This window comes from Medicago sativa, chromosome 4, assembly GCF_051527215.1.
Source record: "Medicago sativa cultivar Bolivia chromosome 4, Bolivia_mono, whole genome shotgun sequence".
NCBI classification, from domain to species: domain Eukaryota; kingdom Viridiplantae; phylum Streptophyta; class Magnoliopsida; order Fabales; family Fabaceae; genus Medicago; species Medicago sativa.
Window position 1 is genome coordinate 87,193,620 of NC_140752.1, and position 18,033 is coordinate 87,211,652.

The window sequence follows — 18,033 nt, forward strand, 5'->3', positions numbered from 1 at the left end:
TGTATCCATCCGCGCCACTCCTTTCTAACAAACTCAAATGTCGAATATATTTTGAAGTATAAGTAAATGAAGTCACTTATTCGTTAGCATGGGTAGCCACATCTCAAACTAGCTCTCAAATTATTTTGATGTACCATCTTGTATTGACAAATTAATATCTAATAAAAGGATATAAGCATATTTAAGTGTCGTTTGATGTTGGATTTTGTTTTTCTATTTAATTGTCATGTTGATCTTTTAATAATACAATTTGTCGATTATATCAATTACTCATACTTACTCTTTTTCCATAAAACTACTTAATGTTATGCATTTCAAAAATTGAAATGTTTTTTTTTAAACAAAATTTTGTTGGTTTATTAACGATGTTTCATTACCGATATTTGAAAAATTCAAATTTGTTTTTTTTTTAAATATAATTTTGTTAGTTTATTAATGATGTTATACACAAACTCTTTTTTTCCTTCCACGCATTCTATCTCTCTTCCATAACACGCATTCTATCTCTCTTCCATAACACACAATTCTTTTGATAATTGTAAAATAAAATAAAATTTTCAACTTCAAATTAATCAAAATATAACTACGTTTTTCAACTTCCTTCTAATATTTTAATAACTTAGTTATAATTTTTTTTTTGAAGAAGCAACTTAGTTACATTTTGATTCATGAGAAGTTGAAAATTTCATTTTTCTTTACAATTATTAAAAAGTGATTTTTAAGAGAGAGATACACCGTGGGACAAAAAAAGAGTTTGTTGAAGGAAGAGTGTAACAATTATTTGTAACACAAGAAAGATGAAGAATTGAATTTATTGAAAAGAAAAAGTGTATGTTCAAAAAGATAGAAATTTATTGATGTTTTAATATGAGAGTATAATAGAGAAAATCCTTAAAAAAAATCCATTTTCTAATGTAAGTGTATTATTCTAAAACGATGGTTAAAAAAATGGATGGATGAGAAATACTTAATTGGTTAAGAGACCAAATCTATAGTGTTTAAACACACATAATGAGGTACTTGTCCCCAAACAGCAAAAATCGTTTTAGATGTGCGTCTAAACACTATACATATGATGATATGATTCACTCACCATAGAAGACTAACTCTAGATGGTGTAATATTTATCGTACAATATTAAGTAAAAAGATTAAGTAAAAAAATGCAATAAAAAAGGAGGCATACACAGACAGCAAAACATGGAGTAAAAAATACATGTCCCTCACTTACAATTGGACAAGTGTATGAAGAGATAGCCGTGGTGATAGGCTGGGGTGGCGCCACCTGGAAATGTGCAATAGTAATGGGAACCAAAGCACATGTCTTTGGTTTTTCGTACATTTTTCCCCCTAAAATTCTCAAGAGGAGATCAGCAAGCCTAAGAAAATATATATATCCTTAGAGCAATCATATATGAACAACCATTAATAGACAACTTTCATGACAATTTCATTTTCCTCTATTTATATTGGTTGAAAATAAAAGAGAAAGAAAAAGTAAGAGAGAGAATAAAAACATATTGTGAGTATGTGAGAGAAAATTGTCAAAAAGTTGTTGGGAAATGGTTGTACAAATATCATTTCTCATATCCTTATCTACCAACATCTGGAGATAAAATCCGTTACGACCATGTGATAGATAATTTGATGGGTATCTGCACATAAATTAAATTGATGTTTCAACTTGTTAATTGATAAAGATATCCGAATAAATTCATACTTATTGTTAAATTAATAAAATTACTTATATATTCCTTATTATATATATAGAGGCTTGAAAAAAAATCATCATTTAAGGTGCGTTTGATGGTCAGAATAGGGAGACAGAATATGATACATTAATCATATCCTACTTAAATCTCATGTTTGATGCACCAAAGTGATATGATAAAATAAATCATTTTCCTATCCTATCCTGACTTTCCTTTGTAATTTCTATCCTGAGTATAGGCTGGGTTAGAAATTATCCTAGTGGAATTAGAAGATCATTCCTTATTTATTAATTATTTTAGGTCATAGGTTCTACCATTATGTGAGTCCATAATGGTGTATATTTTATGTGTATCTTTTTTCAAATGAGGTCTTCCATTTTATTTTATAAATGGAAAGGATCCTTACTCATTATTCCTCTTCTTCTCCTTACTACGTCTACCTCACTGCCACCACCCTTCATTGCCCACCTTTTCACCTAAGAGCATCTCCAATGCTATGTTCTACAGAAATAAGAACAAGCAAGAACTGTTCTTGTTATTCTTAAGCATTGGAGAACAGTGACGTGTTAGCTTGGCTGGAGAACGGTTCTACAGGAAGAACACGTTCTAGGACTGAAAATGCTGTACCACATATATAGTGATGTGGGACCTTATGAAATGAGAAGCAAAACAAGCCTACATATATATTAAATAGAGGAAAAGTTGTGGGACCATGTGAAATACATTTGAACACTTTACATTGGAGTAAAACTCAATTGATGTTCTTAAATCCTACTTGGCATCTTTGGTCCCACAAAAATATGTCAAGAACACAAATCTTGTTCTAGGGTTGGAGATGCTCTAAGGAAATGTATGTGGTAATTTTGTTTATTGTTAGAAATTTTGTCGTTAAATTAAGAGGGGAATGTATAAATGTTTTAGGTAAAATTATTTTGAGAAGGGTACAAAGTCTCTTTCTTTTGCGTGTATTAGTCTCTTTCTTAATTCGTTAAAGATTCTTTTGTTAGATGATTCTAATTGGCCATTAATTTGTTAAATGTCTAGCCCCTATGTGCTAAAAGGTTGTATTGTTACCACCTCATGTAACAACTTTGGTGGGTGAATTTGCAAATCTTTGACATTTCTCACACTTGTGTACAGCCTGCTTTAATGGTTGGCCATTAGTATAGTTATTTTAGTACCTTGGAAGCCAAGGTTTTGGCTCCATGTTTTCCCTCGCAAATTCCTTCATGGATTTCTTTCATCGTATATCCAACCTCCATACTTCTAAGTATGGAAAAACCTTCCCTATCAAACTTGTCAACCATTCCAATATTATGAAATACTGTTTTCTTGAGTTTACGTGCTTTTTTCTCCTGATTTGGAAATGTTTTGTTGACAATGTATTCTCTAAAGCTATTCTTCCTCCTCCACATTTGTTTTTTAATGAGAAGAACATGTTTCATTTTTTAGTCCATGTATAATTATATTATTATGCATTATCAAAAGAGAGATAAGAACAATTTTACGATCCTTTGCATGGTGGAGGTAATAGGGACATGTAATTGATGAGAGTCAATTCCTTGTATGATTGCAAACTCACAGGGTCAATTGATAACTGTATTGTTTCTGATTCACCAACCACCGTTAAAGCTTTAATAAGAATAATCAAGGTTCAAGAAAAAGAGAAGAAGACTATGAAGATGATTCATTTAAAATAAATTTCTCTACTCTTTTACCATGCAATGATTGAAGGAATTATGAGATTGATAAATAATGAATTGGGCTATCTTTTAGTTTATTCAACTAACGAAGGTTCATTCAGTTGATAATAGCTTTGATCCATATCTCAAAAAATGTGAATTATACTCCTCATCGGTGCGATGACTGATTTAGTTGATGATATGTAAGTATGTCTATAAACACTCTTGAGGTCTGTCCTAACTCTGATGAGTTTTGAAATTTAACTCCCGTAAACTTTCTTTTATGAAAAAAAATCAACTTGAACTAACACAATAGTTTTTTTTTTCATTTAAAAAATTTGGAATAACTTACCATAATAGGAAAAAAAAATTATTCTCTTGTATTTGTTGTATGCCAGTATTGAACTCAGATCACAAGGATTGAAGAACTTTTCTCTTTTAAATTATAAAAAATAAACTCGAGGTCACAAGGAGTATACTAATAAATAAAATGGGATAAAGTACAAAGAATACTCAAAACCGCTAAAGTATACAAAGTACAAGGGATACTTAAAGCACATTAACCAAACGAAAAAGGGGAAAAGCTCAAAAGCACCAAGACTAACTTCTCAAAATACAATCTCTTAGATAAGACAACCACTCATAGAATAAGCACAACACACCCCTCTTCTTAGATAATAACCATCGCCAAGAAACATCGTGCATAAGATCCATCCATAACCTCCGACACCGATGACTTATCTAAAAAAATTCAATCATTTCTTACTTTTCAAATTAGCCAAACCATTGTTTGTCAAACCAACGTCAAACCTTTATATTGAAAAACTAATTTTCAACCAAACGACTTCTAAAAAAACCGACACATAATAGAAAAACCTAATCACGGTTCAATACATTTAAGAATTAACACTAACAAGTTAATATATGTATGTAATCGCCTAACTTATATAAATATAGTAGCAATAATGTTCAATAAAAACAAAAGATTATACATATAAATATGTGTGTGCAGTGTGCCTTACCCTTTGCCATGACATCCCCATGCTGCCCTCCTTTTTTGTGTTTAAGATTTTGGACATTTAGGCTTTCAAATACTTTTCATCCTCGCGTGTAACTTCCGAACACCAAAGAATTCATTAGCCATTAGAAAAAGATAAAGAAAGAGAAACACACAAGCAATAAGACTAGTACAAGACACATATATAATATAATATTTTAAAGACAACACAACTCAAGCACACAAACGCGAACACAACACCCGTAACAAGAGAGAGAAGAAGCAGTGTTGAAACATAAGAGAAAACAAAACAAAACCCAGAATCTTGTTTTGTTTTTGAGAGTGAAAACATCTCTACCATTTCAATACCATTCAACAGAGAAAAGAAAAGTACTTATCCCAAAACCATATATTATATTTGATTCTAATTTATATCTATACATAATTATATACCTAAATTAATACATAGTTTTCTGTATAAATTATTAAGATTAAGATTAAAATTATTTATTCTTCTCTCTTTCTTATAGTTGTATTCATTCATGTGAAAAAGAAAGAGAGAGATCTTGTTGTTCTACAATGTCCACTTTGTAGGTATATCTCTTCAAAACCAAAAATTTCACTTTTAACTCTCTTTCATCACTTCAATTTTATTTTCACGTTAACGCTTCCAATCACACTTTTTTTTTCTTTTCCTCTTTTCATTGATTCTGTTTATTGCTTTTCTACCTCGAAGCTCTTTTGATTCTCTTTTTTTCCGTTCAATTTTGCACCTTTTTCCAAATTGGGATTAGGGTTTATTCTTCTTCTGCGTTTTTTTGGTATTTATGCTCAGATTTTTTTGTGTTGGTGTTTTTTTTAGGGTTTCATTGGATCGTATTTTGGGGACAGTTGCTGAATTTGGAAAATTTCCCAATTTTTTAGGGTTTGGATCAGAGACTGTGATTGAATGGAAGACTGTGCGTGATTTTGCCTCAAATGGGCAAAAACTCTGATCTTTTCAGAATTTTGGATTGTTGGTTTGGAACTATTTACACTTGGAGATTGCTTAAGATGATGGTATTTAACACTGCTTCTTTGAGTATGGAAGAAGATTGCGTATACCGTTATCAGTGATTGAGATTTTGATTACCGTTTCTGGACTCGGTGCATAGGCTGAAGGTCACCATTTTTGGTGTTTTTCTTTTTTTTTTGTTTTCCACTTTTTGACTGGGAATATTTTTGGTTGAGAAAAAAATTTGCCGAGATTATCGGGTTTCTGTGGTCCATTTTAGTTTCTGAAGCAGCCCTTTGAGTTGACACAGTTTATCTGAGCTTAACACGGTCACACGGTCCCACAGTGATCCTAATCCTACACTGATTGGGGTTGTGTTGAATCATTTACCGTCATATTAGGAATTTTAAGTAGTTTGATTGAGTGATTGCTTTGTTGCTCCCTGGTTTTGAATCGATTTCCTGTAATATAGTTAGAGCCGTTTGATTATTTTGGTGAAAGAAAGTAAACCTTTGGTGGTTTGGATAATTTGTGTGTGCAAGTGGTTGATGGAGGAATATTGAAGCTGGAAATGAATGTGGTGACATGGTGCATGGACAAGAGCATAGTTGCTGGTTCGTTCCCTTTCTGGAACAGTGCTGGAAACTAATTGGATTATTACTCTCAATTTTGGAAGGGTCATTTTATACTAGGCATATCTGGATTTTGTGCAATGTCGCGCTGCTTTCCATTTCCACCACCAGGATATGAAAAGAAGACTAGAACGGATGAAGTTGACTCGCTAAAAGAGGTTAATATACTTTTCCTATGTTCACATCATGCATATAGGTTGGCATAGTATTATTTCTGACGCTAAATAGAGTTTATCGTTAGTTGCAAGATATCGTGCATCAATAAGCTTCATTTTCTAAAAGGAAAATTGAAATGTATAACTAGAAAATAGATGCTATCATGCATTCATGTTTTTCTCCATTTCTTTCTCTTAGACCCTTTGTTTCAACCTTGTATTGGATTCTGTTTGCATGTTTAAACCTTGCATTGGGTTCTGTTTGCAGTAGTGTATCTTTCCTGTGATAGGTAGCCAAGCTTTCATGTAAAAAGGCTTTTGAAATTTTAAGCTGAGTGTGGTGGTTGAAGTTATGGACATCAGTTAGATTATCGAATTGGGTGATTTAGGGTATTGCTTGATTGAACATCAAACTTCAACTGTAGAAGAACACATTGAAGTTTTGAAGTTTTGAACTTTATTGTTGTTAATTGCTTACTTATCTTGGTGTAGTAGTTTCAGAGGACTTTGATATATTAACTCTTTTTTTGACAAGAGATATAACTGTTCACTAGTATTGTATTTTTGTGTATGCTAAATAATCGCCTTCAGAAATATGTTTAGGTATTGAATTTGATTTTTTTCCCCCTGAATGAGTAGTCTTTGGATTATTCATATTGTTAACAAGGGATTTTTTAAGACACTAGTATACTACCTCTGTTCCTATTTATAAGTCCCTTTGCCCCATTTCATATATATCAATAAAAGCTGGTAATTGTCCTTTGTATATAGATGTGTTAAATATTGATTTTTCAACTCCAAGACAAATTAGTAGTATGGTTAAGGATTCTAGAAATAGAATTTTTGTCTTGGAAATATAAGATGTTACTTTTGATTAAATAATGATTGTCCTCGTGAGCTTAGCTCAGTTGGTTTGGACAATGCATAAAATATGCAAGGTCCGGGGTTCAAAACCTGGCCACTACCAAAAAAAAATAATGATTACACACTTTTTTCATAAAAGCTTACTTGTTTTGGATGCTTAACCATTGCCCTTAGGGCACTAGTTAGCATTCTCCATAAGAGATATATTTGGAAAAAATGATAGATGTATCTAGTAACTTGCAATAGAGCTTATAAAAAAAGGGCAACCCGGTGCACTAAAGCTCCCGCATACGCAGGGTCCGGGAAGGGGTCCCACCATTTGGTGTATTGTACGCAGCCTTACCCTGTTTTTACACAAGAGGCTGTTTCCAGGACTTGAACCCGTGACCTTTCAGTCACATGACAACAACTTTACCAGTTGCAATAGAGCTTATATTCAGGACAATTTATTTTTGTTGGCGAAGTGGACTTATAATTAGGTAAAAATACTAAGTTTAAGCATTGAAAATTATGTTTTGAACATAAATGTTGCTTTAGCATTGAGTTGGTTTCTAACCCTATTTTGAACATAAATGTTGCTTTAGCATTGAGTTTGCTACTTTGCTTGTAATTGGCCTTCAATTTTTCTTACCATGTTTCTAGAGTCTTTACCAACCTACCTTGAATAAGAGATGTTTGCAAGAAACAGTTAGGAAATTTGTGGGTAAGATGTTTTAGGGGTTTTCAAGGGGTTAATTGTAGGTCCCGAGGGACACCTTGTTTGGATTTTGAAATTGGAATAGAATGGAGGCTGTATTTCACTCTTTCAAAATAGAATGGTATGTTGAAATCATTCAACTTTTGGGAGCACACAATTGCATTCAGCAGCAGCTTGTTCCCGATTTTTGAAATTATTAATTTACAATAGTTTTCTTGTGTTGTGGAGCATATCGGTGTCAACGTTTTAAAAACTGAATCAAAATGGTGAGACTTAACAATAAACTTTTAGTTTTCTAGGGCACTCTCACTAGAGTTTTGTATGTTCTAAACGGTCTTTATAACATAAAAAATCTAAAAGGTATTTAAAACTCAAAAAAATCGATGGATTGCATTTTTAAATTTAAAATCCTTACAATATGCTTCTCCCTTTGTCATAACTTTTGGGTCTTGTTTTGATTGGTTTAACTGTAACTGAATTAGATAATCTTTGAACTAAAGGTATTGCTGGTTCAAAATCTTAAGTGCTCTGTTTTTCAGAATATGTTAGCGCTGAATGCTGATCCCGTCACTCTGCATTGGGGATTTCAAAAGGGGAGTGCTATCTTATTGGGTGAAAGCCATGTGGATCCCACCACTTTACGTGGGACCTATTTCCAAAGTGTGAGACCCACATTAATTTCACCCTATAAGAGAGTGAGTGTTAGAAAGACTGTGTTCCTAGCACTCCCCATTCCAAAAAGATTTAGCTTATGACTAGACGGAGATCCTAAGATCTTCATATGTTTTGCTAAGCATGCTTCGCAGCAGAGCAGAGAACATGTTAATAGAGTTAAGTATACAACTTTTGTCTGATTTAGTAGACAATTTTATATAACAAGAAGATTAGTGACCGTGGCTTTGTTGGTTGTTTTGTTCCGTGCCTTAATTTTGTTGATGGCAAAAAGATCAGGGTTTCTTCTACTTTGCATTCATTTTAGGTCAAGTAGTAAATATTGGAGGGTGTTTTCCCTGGTACCATTGAAGTTTCATTTGTTGGTTATTACTAGACATCTATATTTTATTTTCTGAAATCTCTTATTTTATAATCCTTAGTTTAATATGTCAGTTGCACTTCTTAAGCTGTTGATTATGTGTGGGACTTGATAATCTTGACATATTTATTGCTGTTAATGTCTATTGTCAGATGGCCTATGTTAGGATATAGAATAATATATATTGAAGTAGTTAAAGTAGTTAATTGCGAGTTTGGCTTATGTTAGTTAAGTTTCTGTTTTTCTATTGTTTGTTGTTGTTTTTTCTGGTTTAGGTTAGTTGGTGTGAATCCTTATCCCTTTAACCTCGTAACAGGAGGTCTATAAATATAAACCTTCTTCCTTTTGAAAAGGACCTTTGGCATCTTAGTTTTGATTGGTTTGATAACCAATGTAGGAGTGCTAGTTCTCTTTATTTTCTATTTTTTAATGAAATTGTTATTTTTTTTTGGAATTCAATTCATTTGGTTCCTGACAATTGGTCCGACCTGCCGGATCTTCAAGAAGTACCGGTGTTCTTGGAGATGGCGGCGGCGTAAATAGTGAATTTGCCGACTTTTATGGGGATAGATCCCATTGGTTGGATTGTAAGGGTTAAAAAGATTTTTGAGGGGTACATAATTCATGGGTTTGACAAAGTGCAGAGAGCGTTTGTAGGGAGACCGAACCTACAAACAAATTCTTGATGATATGGTAAAATAAGAATAGAAGTGGAAGTGTGAGGATGAAGAGATTGGTTGTTGGTCTCAAAAGATTCTGGCCAGCCCGGTGTCTTTGCCGGAACTGTCAAATCAAGAATTGTATGCAGCAACAAAGAAGATCCAAGCACCACCGCTAACATCATCGAATGTTGATCATCTTTACACTCACCGCACGGCTAACACTGATCAAGCTGCCACCTTCACCAAAACCACCAGATGGTGGTACTTGCACGATGACTATTGTGGTTCCGTAGGAGGAGTTTAAGAGGGAATGCGGTGCTGTCTTACACGTTCAAAGTCATGCTCTCAGCAAAGGGGTAAGGGATAAGTCTTGGTGGGAAGCGTGGACAATCCACCACAAGTTCTTAGCCACAAAAGCGATAAGGATCCGCAACAACTAACCTAAAACCGAAAAAACAACAATAGTAAACAGTATAAAAACAGAAACCTAACTAGCTCTCTAACTACTCTAATATATATTATTCTATATCCTGTCAGCCAAAGCTTGATATTTCTTTTATTTTTATTTCAATGTCTGTCACAGAATTTATAACGAAGATGTTTCTTTAACATTCTGTTTCGGGGTGTGGAGCGAAAATGAGAGGGCAGACAATTTAAGAAGGAAAATAAATTTTATATGTTGTTCAAATATAGGAAAGAGAAGTAACGAAGTTCTCTCCATTTGTTTGGTTGGACTGATAAGTGATTAGAAACAAAATTAACAATTGATGCAATGCTTACTTTATCCTTGATAAAATGAGAAATGTCAAGTGAACCCCACACTAGATAAGAGAGAGAAATAGATGATTGAAGAGAAGGGAAGCTGTGATATCAATTTTTTTTTCCTTCTCCCCTAGTGGATATAATATTTATATGGGTCCCACATCATTGTTTTTCCTTCTTTTCTCTCTGTTTCCCTCCCTCTTCCAAACAAGGGGTTTTTACACTTTTCTTCTCATTTTCACATCTTCCATATTCTTTCCCTTTGTTAACCCTTAAAATAAGCAAACATAAAAATGTCGGAGCACATGCTAATTTTAATATGAAATATATTTCAAACGAAAGATGTGAGTTGGAAATTGAAATAGCTAGTTGAGTTGAGAGAATCTAATCATTGAGTTTCCCTTACAATAAACAAACTTGAAAATTTCATTGCACATGTTAATTTTAATATGTAACATGTGCAATATAGTCCAAAAGAAGGACGCGAACTGGGTTGTGGGAATCAGGTTATTGAGTTTGGCTAAAAGTGAGATATTGTTGAAGTTTTTATTTTGGTTAAAAATTCATCAACAGATGTGTGTTTCCCCTCTTTTTGGGGTTTTAGTTGTCTAAAATATGCCACTAAAGTCTAGAATATTTTGTAGGTAAGCTGTGGGTGTCTGACTTTGATTTGTTGTTCGTTATTTTTGGAATTTCTAACTTAGGTTTCTCTAATCTTCAATGAGACGAGGAACATTTTGTTTTGTATTATACCTTTTTTTTTTGTATTATTCTCTCTCTTGTTGCTCATAGGTGGAGTAGAAATTGCTAAATCATTGTGCATGTTTTCTTATCAGATTATTTGTTCTTACTATCTCTTCCGACCGATGATTTGCAGGAAAAACAGAGGGAAAAAAAACACAAAAAAGATAAGAAGGACAAAGAGAGGAAGGAAAAGAGGGAGAAAGAAGGACGGGATAAAAAGCCCAAGGAAAAGGATAAAAAGGAAAAAAAAAGGGAAAAAAAGAAAGACAGAGACAAGGACAAGGACAAAGACAAAGGAAGAGATAAAGATAAAGATAAAAGTAAAACCAGTACTGCTGATGGCAAAGGACTTTCTGGACAAGCAGAGGGTCTCACTGCAGGTAAACTCCAGAAGGAAATCAAGCCTGATAAGAAGGGTCTCTTTGTCGATAATAAAATTATCAAACAGTATAATGGAAACAATGGGGAGATGGCTAGAGAGAACAATCATCTGGCTGAGGAGAACAAGGATCCCAAATTCCTTCTGGAGTTCGAGAGGAGAATTAAGGATGATAATGGAAGGGCTGGTAATCAATTGGTTCAGAAGTTTGCAAATTCAAACCATAGGATGGACGAGGGAACTGTTAAGTTTATGGCTAGGAGTAGTGGAACCTTGCATGATGGCGGTGAAAAACTCAGGGATAAGGGTTTGGATGCTAAGAAAATTGATGGGAAAGGAATGCTTGCTGAGGTACGACCTCTTGGAAATACTACAGTTCAGAACCATGCTGGAAGTTTTCATCCAAAAGCTGATGGAATACCCAAACCTATGGGGAAGTATTTCGACAAGAACTTGGAAGCAACCATTGGAGGGAAAGAAAAGGTTGATGAAAAGAAAGACGAAGGAAAAGAAAAGGTTAAAGAAAAGAAAGTCAGCAGAAAAGAAAAAGTTAAGGAAAAGAAAGAGGAAGGAAAGGAAAAGATCAAGAAAATTAAAGATGATAAACGAGGAGAAAAAAGAAAAAATAAAGAGGAGAAGAAAGGACACGGGAAGGACAAAGACAGGGATAAAGAGAAGAAAGATAAGACGAAGGAGCATACTGAACTCAAAACCACGGAGCTGAATAAATTAAAAGAAAGCAACATTGGTGGTCCTATACATTCAAATTCCTTCACACGGATTAGCAAGAACGGCCATGAGAATTCTGTTGGCGTTGAAAATCCCAAGAAACGGAAGGAGACTGAATCAAATGGAGTTCTACGTGGTGAGTGTTATTTACAGTGATCTTATTTGTTGTATTTAAAATACAAATAAGATGTTTCTCTTGTTGGATTTTAGTAGTATTTCTCTGACCTATGAGATATAATGGCGGGTTTTTTCACTACGTTGCAATGCATGTTTATGTTGATATTTCATTTTTGGTATTTTGTATCAACTTTCTCAAGTACATATTCATTGTTCTGATACTGCCTGACATATTATAATTAATTTTTGAATTTTCTTACAGCCAATGAGAATTGGCCGAGTAAGTTGCCAAGACCATCCTCTTCCCACCCTCTCACAGAAAATGGAAGGATATTGGAAGCTTGCCAAATTTCCATTCCAAATGCTTCAGATAGGCCAGGAATAGCCACCAGCAGTGCTAAGATAGAAAACAAGGAATGCAAGATAAATGGCTTCATTGAAGCTCAACCACTTGCAGTACCCTCAAATAAGACTCCCACTGCAACTGTGCCAGTTGTTCCGTTAATTGAAGCATCTTCAAAACCACCTCATCCAGATACCAAGTACCTAAGCCGCATATATTCGGTACCTAAAGTGGAATGGTCTGATTTGGATGGTCAAGAATGGTTGTTTGACAGCAGTATTTCACAAGAAAGAGAACCCGTGGTGAAATCTTCAGAGGCTGGGGAAACACCGCAAGTATGGGAAAAAGCTGTGCACTTAGAGCCAGCAGATATTTTTGCCCTGCCATATGTCATTCCATACTGATTGGTTATTTGATTGGCAAACAATACTTCAATTATATCTGCTGCACAAGAACCTCTTTTGGCAACATGTATGGGAGGAACTACAGCACTTGGGGCTAGAAACTGATTCCAATCTTCTTGATGTGTTCTATTGTGCTTTGGCAATTGGCAACAAGTAATGAGAGACTGCTTGTGCATCGATCATGAACTGTTTGGACGGTTACTTGTGTAACAGATTGCCTTGATTTTGCACTGATTGGAAGCAATCGGCTGTCACGAACTGTTGCATTGCTGCAGGCCAGGATGAGGTTTTTGCATCTTAGTGAAGTTCATCTAGACGGAGAGATTTAATAGAGGCAGCCGTACAGGTTGTGGAGAAGGGGAGGGAAGAGGTACAACTACAAGCTTCTGCTACTTGTTTATTCTATTTTTAGTGAGAGCAGAACTGTTCTTTCTAATTGAGAATGAGAATGCAAGTGCAACCAAATGTGGTCTTGATTTGCAACTACACCACAATTTTGATTTGTAACATAGAACTCCTATTTACAAGAATGTGTATGATAGAGAAGGGATACAAAGTAGTCGGATTCGTTTATTTAGTTTCTTGTAAATTTTATTGTTTATTTCATCATCTTGTAGGAATGTTGATGATCAAGGTTAAATTGAATTATGTTATCGTAAAGGGATATCTAATAAGTAAATAACAAAACATTGAGCTCAAATAAACTTTTGGACAGTTGATGCTGTCTTCAAATAAACCTTTGGAAATTTTAGTCGTGTCGACAAGAATAGTGGTATTTGTGGTCCTTTTTTAAAATAAAAAGAGTTTTCAACCAAAAATTAGTAGCAATTAGACAGGAAATTCCTGTTATGATCAAATGTTTGGAATGCTAAAAACTAGTTTAGAGCCGAATTGGATTGGAGCAACGTCTGCATTGTAAGTGATGGTGATGTTGAATGAATTCTGCTCTTTACCCAAATGATTTTGCTCATGCCCAAAGTAAAAGACCTTAATGCCCCTACGCATGTTAAGTCACGCTAGTGCAAATATTAACGTATGTTAACTCACGTTACGTAGGTTAACATGCGTTAGTGTTATTTGTAGAAAAACATCGCGCATGTTAACATGCGTTTGTGTTATTTGTAAAAAAAATTAGTGTAATGCGGTGCATGAGTTAACTCACGTTGGCATTTGCACTGGCGTGAGTTAACTCACGTTCATAGCAGAAACAGAAACTGCATTAAATGCATGCAGTAACAGAACAGACTTTTGAAAAGTCTAGAAAGACCCGTAATCACGCCACAGTCATAACTTAACCAAATTACGCCAGTTTAAGTAGTTTATTGGATAATACGACATAATTGATCAAAATTACTTAAAAACATTGTTTTTCTCACAATCACGTAATCACATATAAACGATCCAAACGGTCCAAATTTCATAAATTCGCCGGTAATGACCCGTAATAATTTAAACACACTTAATGACACGTAAACGATCCAAAATAATTCTTTTCATATATTTATATAATATTAGTTACATATTGGCAATAAATATCAAAATTACACAAGAGGCCACCAAAAAATATGTCGGGGTGCAATACCACCAAAAAATAGGACGAACACCCACCGACCCAAAAGTGTCATAACCTATCTAACTAGACTAGTGATAGTGCATAATCTTCATCTTCATCCATGACTTCGTTCTCTTGCTTTGGCTTTTCCGGAGTGTCCAAAGTAATAGGATTGTGCTCATTTGTTGGTTTCTTTGGCTGCTTCGGCTCCTTAGAAATGAGCTCATCGAAGGCGGCGTTTCTATCCAAAAACTGAAAAAGCCATTGTTTCGCTTCACCAATCTTGTGAGTCATCCACTCCTTAGGAGGAGGTGGTAGAGGACAATTTTCTTTCAACTTCACATGAAGAAAGTGGTCCGAAATCAAGCAAAGACACATTATGTTGGAATGTGGCTTAAGTGGTGGAGCACTCCGGATTGGAAAATATGTCTCACATGAACTACCCAATTCGGGCAAAGTCAATAGAACAACCGCTCTATTGTAGCAACTAGCAATAATATGACCCATATCCGGAGTGGTCAACCACTTCTCTGGAGGTGCAATACCACTTTTACTTGTTGGAGGGTGTAAACCATCCAAGATAAGTTTGTAACGGCTCTCGGTAGCATATATTATCAAGTAGTCACTCTTGTGAGTTTTCAACTCATTAATAAGTGCATGACGAACCAAAACATGATCATCCTCATGAAATCCCATGTGCCTAGCTACGACTCGGAAACCACAATTACCATCCCCTCTAACATTCACAATGTCTTCAACGTAAGGTCTCATGAGATTTGGAATTTGTGACATGTATGGTATTTGCAAATAAGGTTGTTTTTTTGAAGTAGGAGTTGAAGTTTGTGAGCGGGAGCAAGTGCCAAGACGAGAACCTTTAGTCTTTTGAGACTTACTCTTGGCATGTGAGCATTGACTATCGGGATTTTGAGCATCAATAGTCTCCCACCTAGAGGGGATTCGACCGGTGGACCTCGTTTTCGGTGTAGACTTCACCCTTTTAGGTGCCCCCTTAGTGGCCACCTTTCTCGGAGGTGTATTCAACATTGTTTCCTCCGGAAATCCTAGTTCACACAACTTGTATTTGATGAAGAGTTTCATCTTGTAAGGGGCCCTCTTGATACGTTCTTGAATGACGTCCCATTCCTCCGTAATGGAAAAATTGGCATCAATCTCTTCTCCAATTACACTTAACCTTCGCCAATGAGGGTGTATTTCATCCAAAAGAATAGACAATTTTTTCTTTCTCTTCTCGGCAAGAATACAAGCACAAGGCAACCCGAACGTTGCCATTTGAACACAACCACAATCTTCTTTAGCAAAGCCGAATCTCCTAGAGCGTTTATATTCTTCATCGATGAAACCCAAAGCGGCCTTAGAGACATACCCCTCCAACTCGGAGAATAACTTGTTTTTTTTGTATTTGTGCACCATGACGGTTTTGCTCCTCCCAACACTCCCATGTATCTCACCGAATTGGTTTTTCAACATTTTGTCTATTTCATCCCAACATGTTGCCAAATCTCCCACACTACTCCTCAAGTATCTTTTCAATTGTGCATGAACCGATTCAACAATGTTGGTGCTCCTACACCCTAGATGCAAGTATGTATTCGTCCATGCCCTCACAAAATGCTTCTTAAGGGGCAAAACGGTTTCCTCAACATATTTAACATACAATGGAAACGGTCCGCATGCCTCATCTTTGAATGTCAACCATGCAATTGCAAATGAATCCTCCGTAGGAGAGTTAACCACATCTCTCCAAGCACTCACTATTTTCTTAACAAGCTCACATTGCTTGTCATCATCCGCTTCCTTTGCTTCTTTGGCAACAACTTTTCCTTTTCCTTTCGAAGGGTTGACATTGACTTTACAATCTGTGATGCACGTAGATCTTACATTCTTCTCAATATGAAAATAACAAAGTACATGGTCTGTTTTAGGGAGAACTTCGGCAACGACTTTCATCAAAGCGGGGTCCCTATCCGTGACAATCACCTTAGGCATGTTGTGTTTTGAGGTCAAAAGACCAACCAACATCTCAAGTGTCCATATGAAGTTATTCTCTCTTTCAAAGGAAAGAAAGGCAAACGTAACCGAATAGGTCAATTTGGTAGAGGTGACACCAACAATCTCAAATAATGGCATTCGGTATGTATTGGTTTTGTAGGTCGAGTCCATGACCAAAACGGTGGGAAAAGTGTTGAGCATATCAATTGAATCCGGATGAGCAAAGAATAAATCTTCAAGAGTGGTTTCCTCGCTATTTGCTCTTGTGAAATAGACATACCGATGCTTCTCCAACTTTGTAATCAAGTATTGCAACTCGGTCTTGTCCTCTCTTTGCCCCTTGCGCCATCTAGTTCGTGCATTATACACTTGCTTGATGACTGTCAAACTTTCTTTGTTTTTTTCCTTCAAATCCGTGAGAATATTCCTAGGCTTTGCCAAGCTCTTTTTCATGTCGATAACTCTTTGCTTCTCATCCCCTTTTAGTCGACCCGCAAGAAGGTGGCCGGATAACTTTGGCGCCAAGTCATGGTTGTGAACTCCACAAAGCATTGCAATCCACCATTCTTGTGTTTTTTTTTCAAAGAAGCATTTCAACCTAAACGGACAATTGCACTTCCTTGAACCCGTGCCTTCAAGCTTCGGTTTCTTCCTCGTCTTAGGTGGCTTGTATTCACCACTCCTCTCACATTGCATCGTCATGTATGGCGCTATTGTACTAGATTTATCTATAGAAATAGTAAATCCCGCCCTAGCCACTTGTCGACGAACCCAACCAAGCAATTCTTCTCGATCTTTCCATCTCTCGTTTGTTGTAAAAAATGAACCGGTGTTTTCTTCAATAACACGAACACCGGTAGGTACCGGTTTAGGCTTCTCATCAAAGTTACCGTTAGGTACCGGGTTTGCTTGATTGTGAAGTATGTGAGCTTCAACTTGAAAAGGAATTTTCACTTTAAACTTCACATCATTGGTTGGTTTGACTACGCCGGAAGCTTCACCGGAAGCTTTGTTTTTGCCCGGTTTGGGCTCAACGCCATCCTCCGCCACATATTCAACCATGCCACTCAATGTCTACTCAATAAAAAAAAACAAAGAAAAAATAAATAAATGACTTGTGCGGCAAGAAAAGCAAGTAAAAAAAAGTGGCGCAAAATTTCAAAAGCTGGGCAACAGACTGGGCAACACACTAGCGTGAGTTAACTTACGCTAGTGTTATCTTCCTGCGCAACACTTACAACTAGCGTGAGTTAACTCACGCTCAGCCCTAGCACCTACTGAACAAAATGACGTGACATGTAAAAAAACAAGGAAAATAGGATGAGTTTTGGTGATACATTACATGTTCTTTGATGCTTGATGAGCGTAGAAACTTGCTTCCTGACGATTTGCAATGATTTGGAGTGAAGATTATGACCCAAAAATTCGTACTTTTTGGTTTTTGGAGGTGGAGGGAAAGAAAAAATGGTGCTTTGTGCTTGCATGCTGAGTTTTGAACGAAACATATTACTTAGAGTGAGTTAACTCACGCTACACAAGTTAAGTTGCGTAGGGGCAGTTTGGTAT

General features: G+C 35.7%; 2 protein-coding genes and 1 pseudogene across 6 annotated transcripts; 1 reads left to right on the forward strand and 2 right to left on the reverse strand.

Annotated features, from left to right (window-relative positions):
- The first annotated feature begins 4,626 nt into the window (after positions 1-4,626).
- Positions 4,627-13,565, forward strand: LOC146933236 (myb-like protein X). 5 transcript variants are annotated; one of them, XM_085704976.1, is made up of 5 exons: positions 4,627-4,780; positions 4,921-4,984; positions 5,253-6,174; positions 11,067-12,177; positions 12,421-13,565. In XM_085704976.1, the coding sequence occupies exons 3-5, from the start codon at positions 6,097-6,099 to the stop codon at positions 12,903-12,905; spliced, it is 1,674 nt and encodes a 557-aa protein (XP_085561102.1). In that variant the 5' UTR covers positions 4,627-4,780; positions 4,921-4,984; positions 5,253-6,096; the 3' UTR covers positions 12,906-13,565. The 5 variants fall into 5 exon arrangements, with proteins under 5 accessions (XP_085561102.1, XP_085561100.1, XP_085561103.1 ...); XM_085704974.1 differs by having other exon boundaries at positions 4,627-4,984; XM_085704977.1 differs by having other exon boundaries at positions 4,627-4,984; positions 5,315-6,174.
- A 976-nt stretch (positions 13,566-14,541) lies between these two features.
- On the reverse strand, positions 14,542-16,605 carry LOC146933237 (uncharacterized). Its single transcript, XM_085707821.1, has one exon. The coding sequence runs from the start codon at positions 16,603-16,605 to the stop codon at positions 14,542-14,544; it is 2,064 nt and encodes a 687-aa protein (XP_085563947.1).
- On the reverse strand, positions 16,530-17,657 carry LOC146933238 (uncharacterized; annotated as a pseudogene).
- Positions 17,658-18,033: the final 376 nt, after the last annotated feature.

Coding starts and splice junctions, on each gene's coding strand:
- LOC146933237 (XM_085707821.1), bottom strand. CDS start 16,605: ATGCCATTATTTGAGATTGTTGGTGTCACCTCTACCAAATTGACCTAT.
- LOC146933236 (XM_085704974.1), top strand. CDS start 6,097: ATGTCGCGCTGCTTTCCATTTCCACCACCAGGATATGAAAAGAAGACT. Junction 6,175..11,066: donor AAGTTGACTCGCTAAAAGAG/GTTAATATACTT, acceptor GATGATTTGCAG/GAAAAACAGAGGGAAAAAAA. Junction 12,178..12,420: donor ATCAAATGGAGTTCTACGTG/GTGAGTGTTATT, acceptor ATTTTCTTACAG/CCAATGAGAATTGGCCGAGT.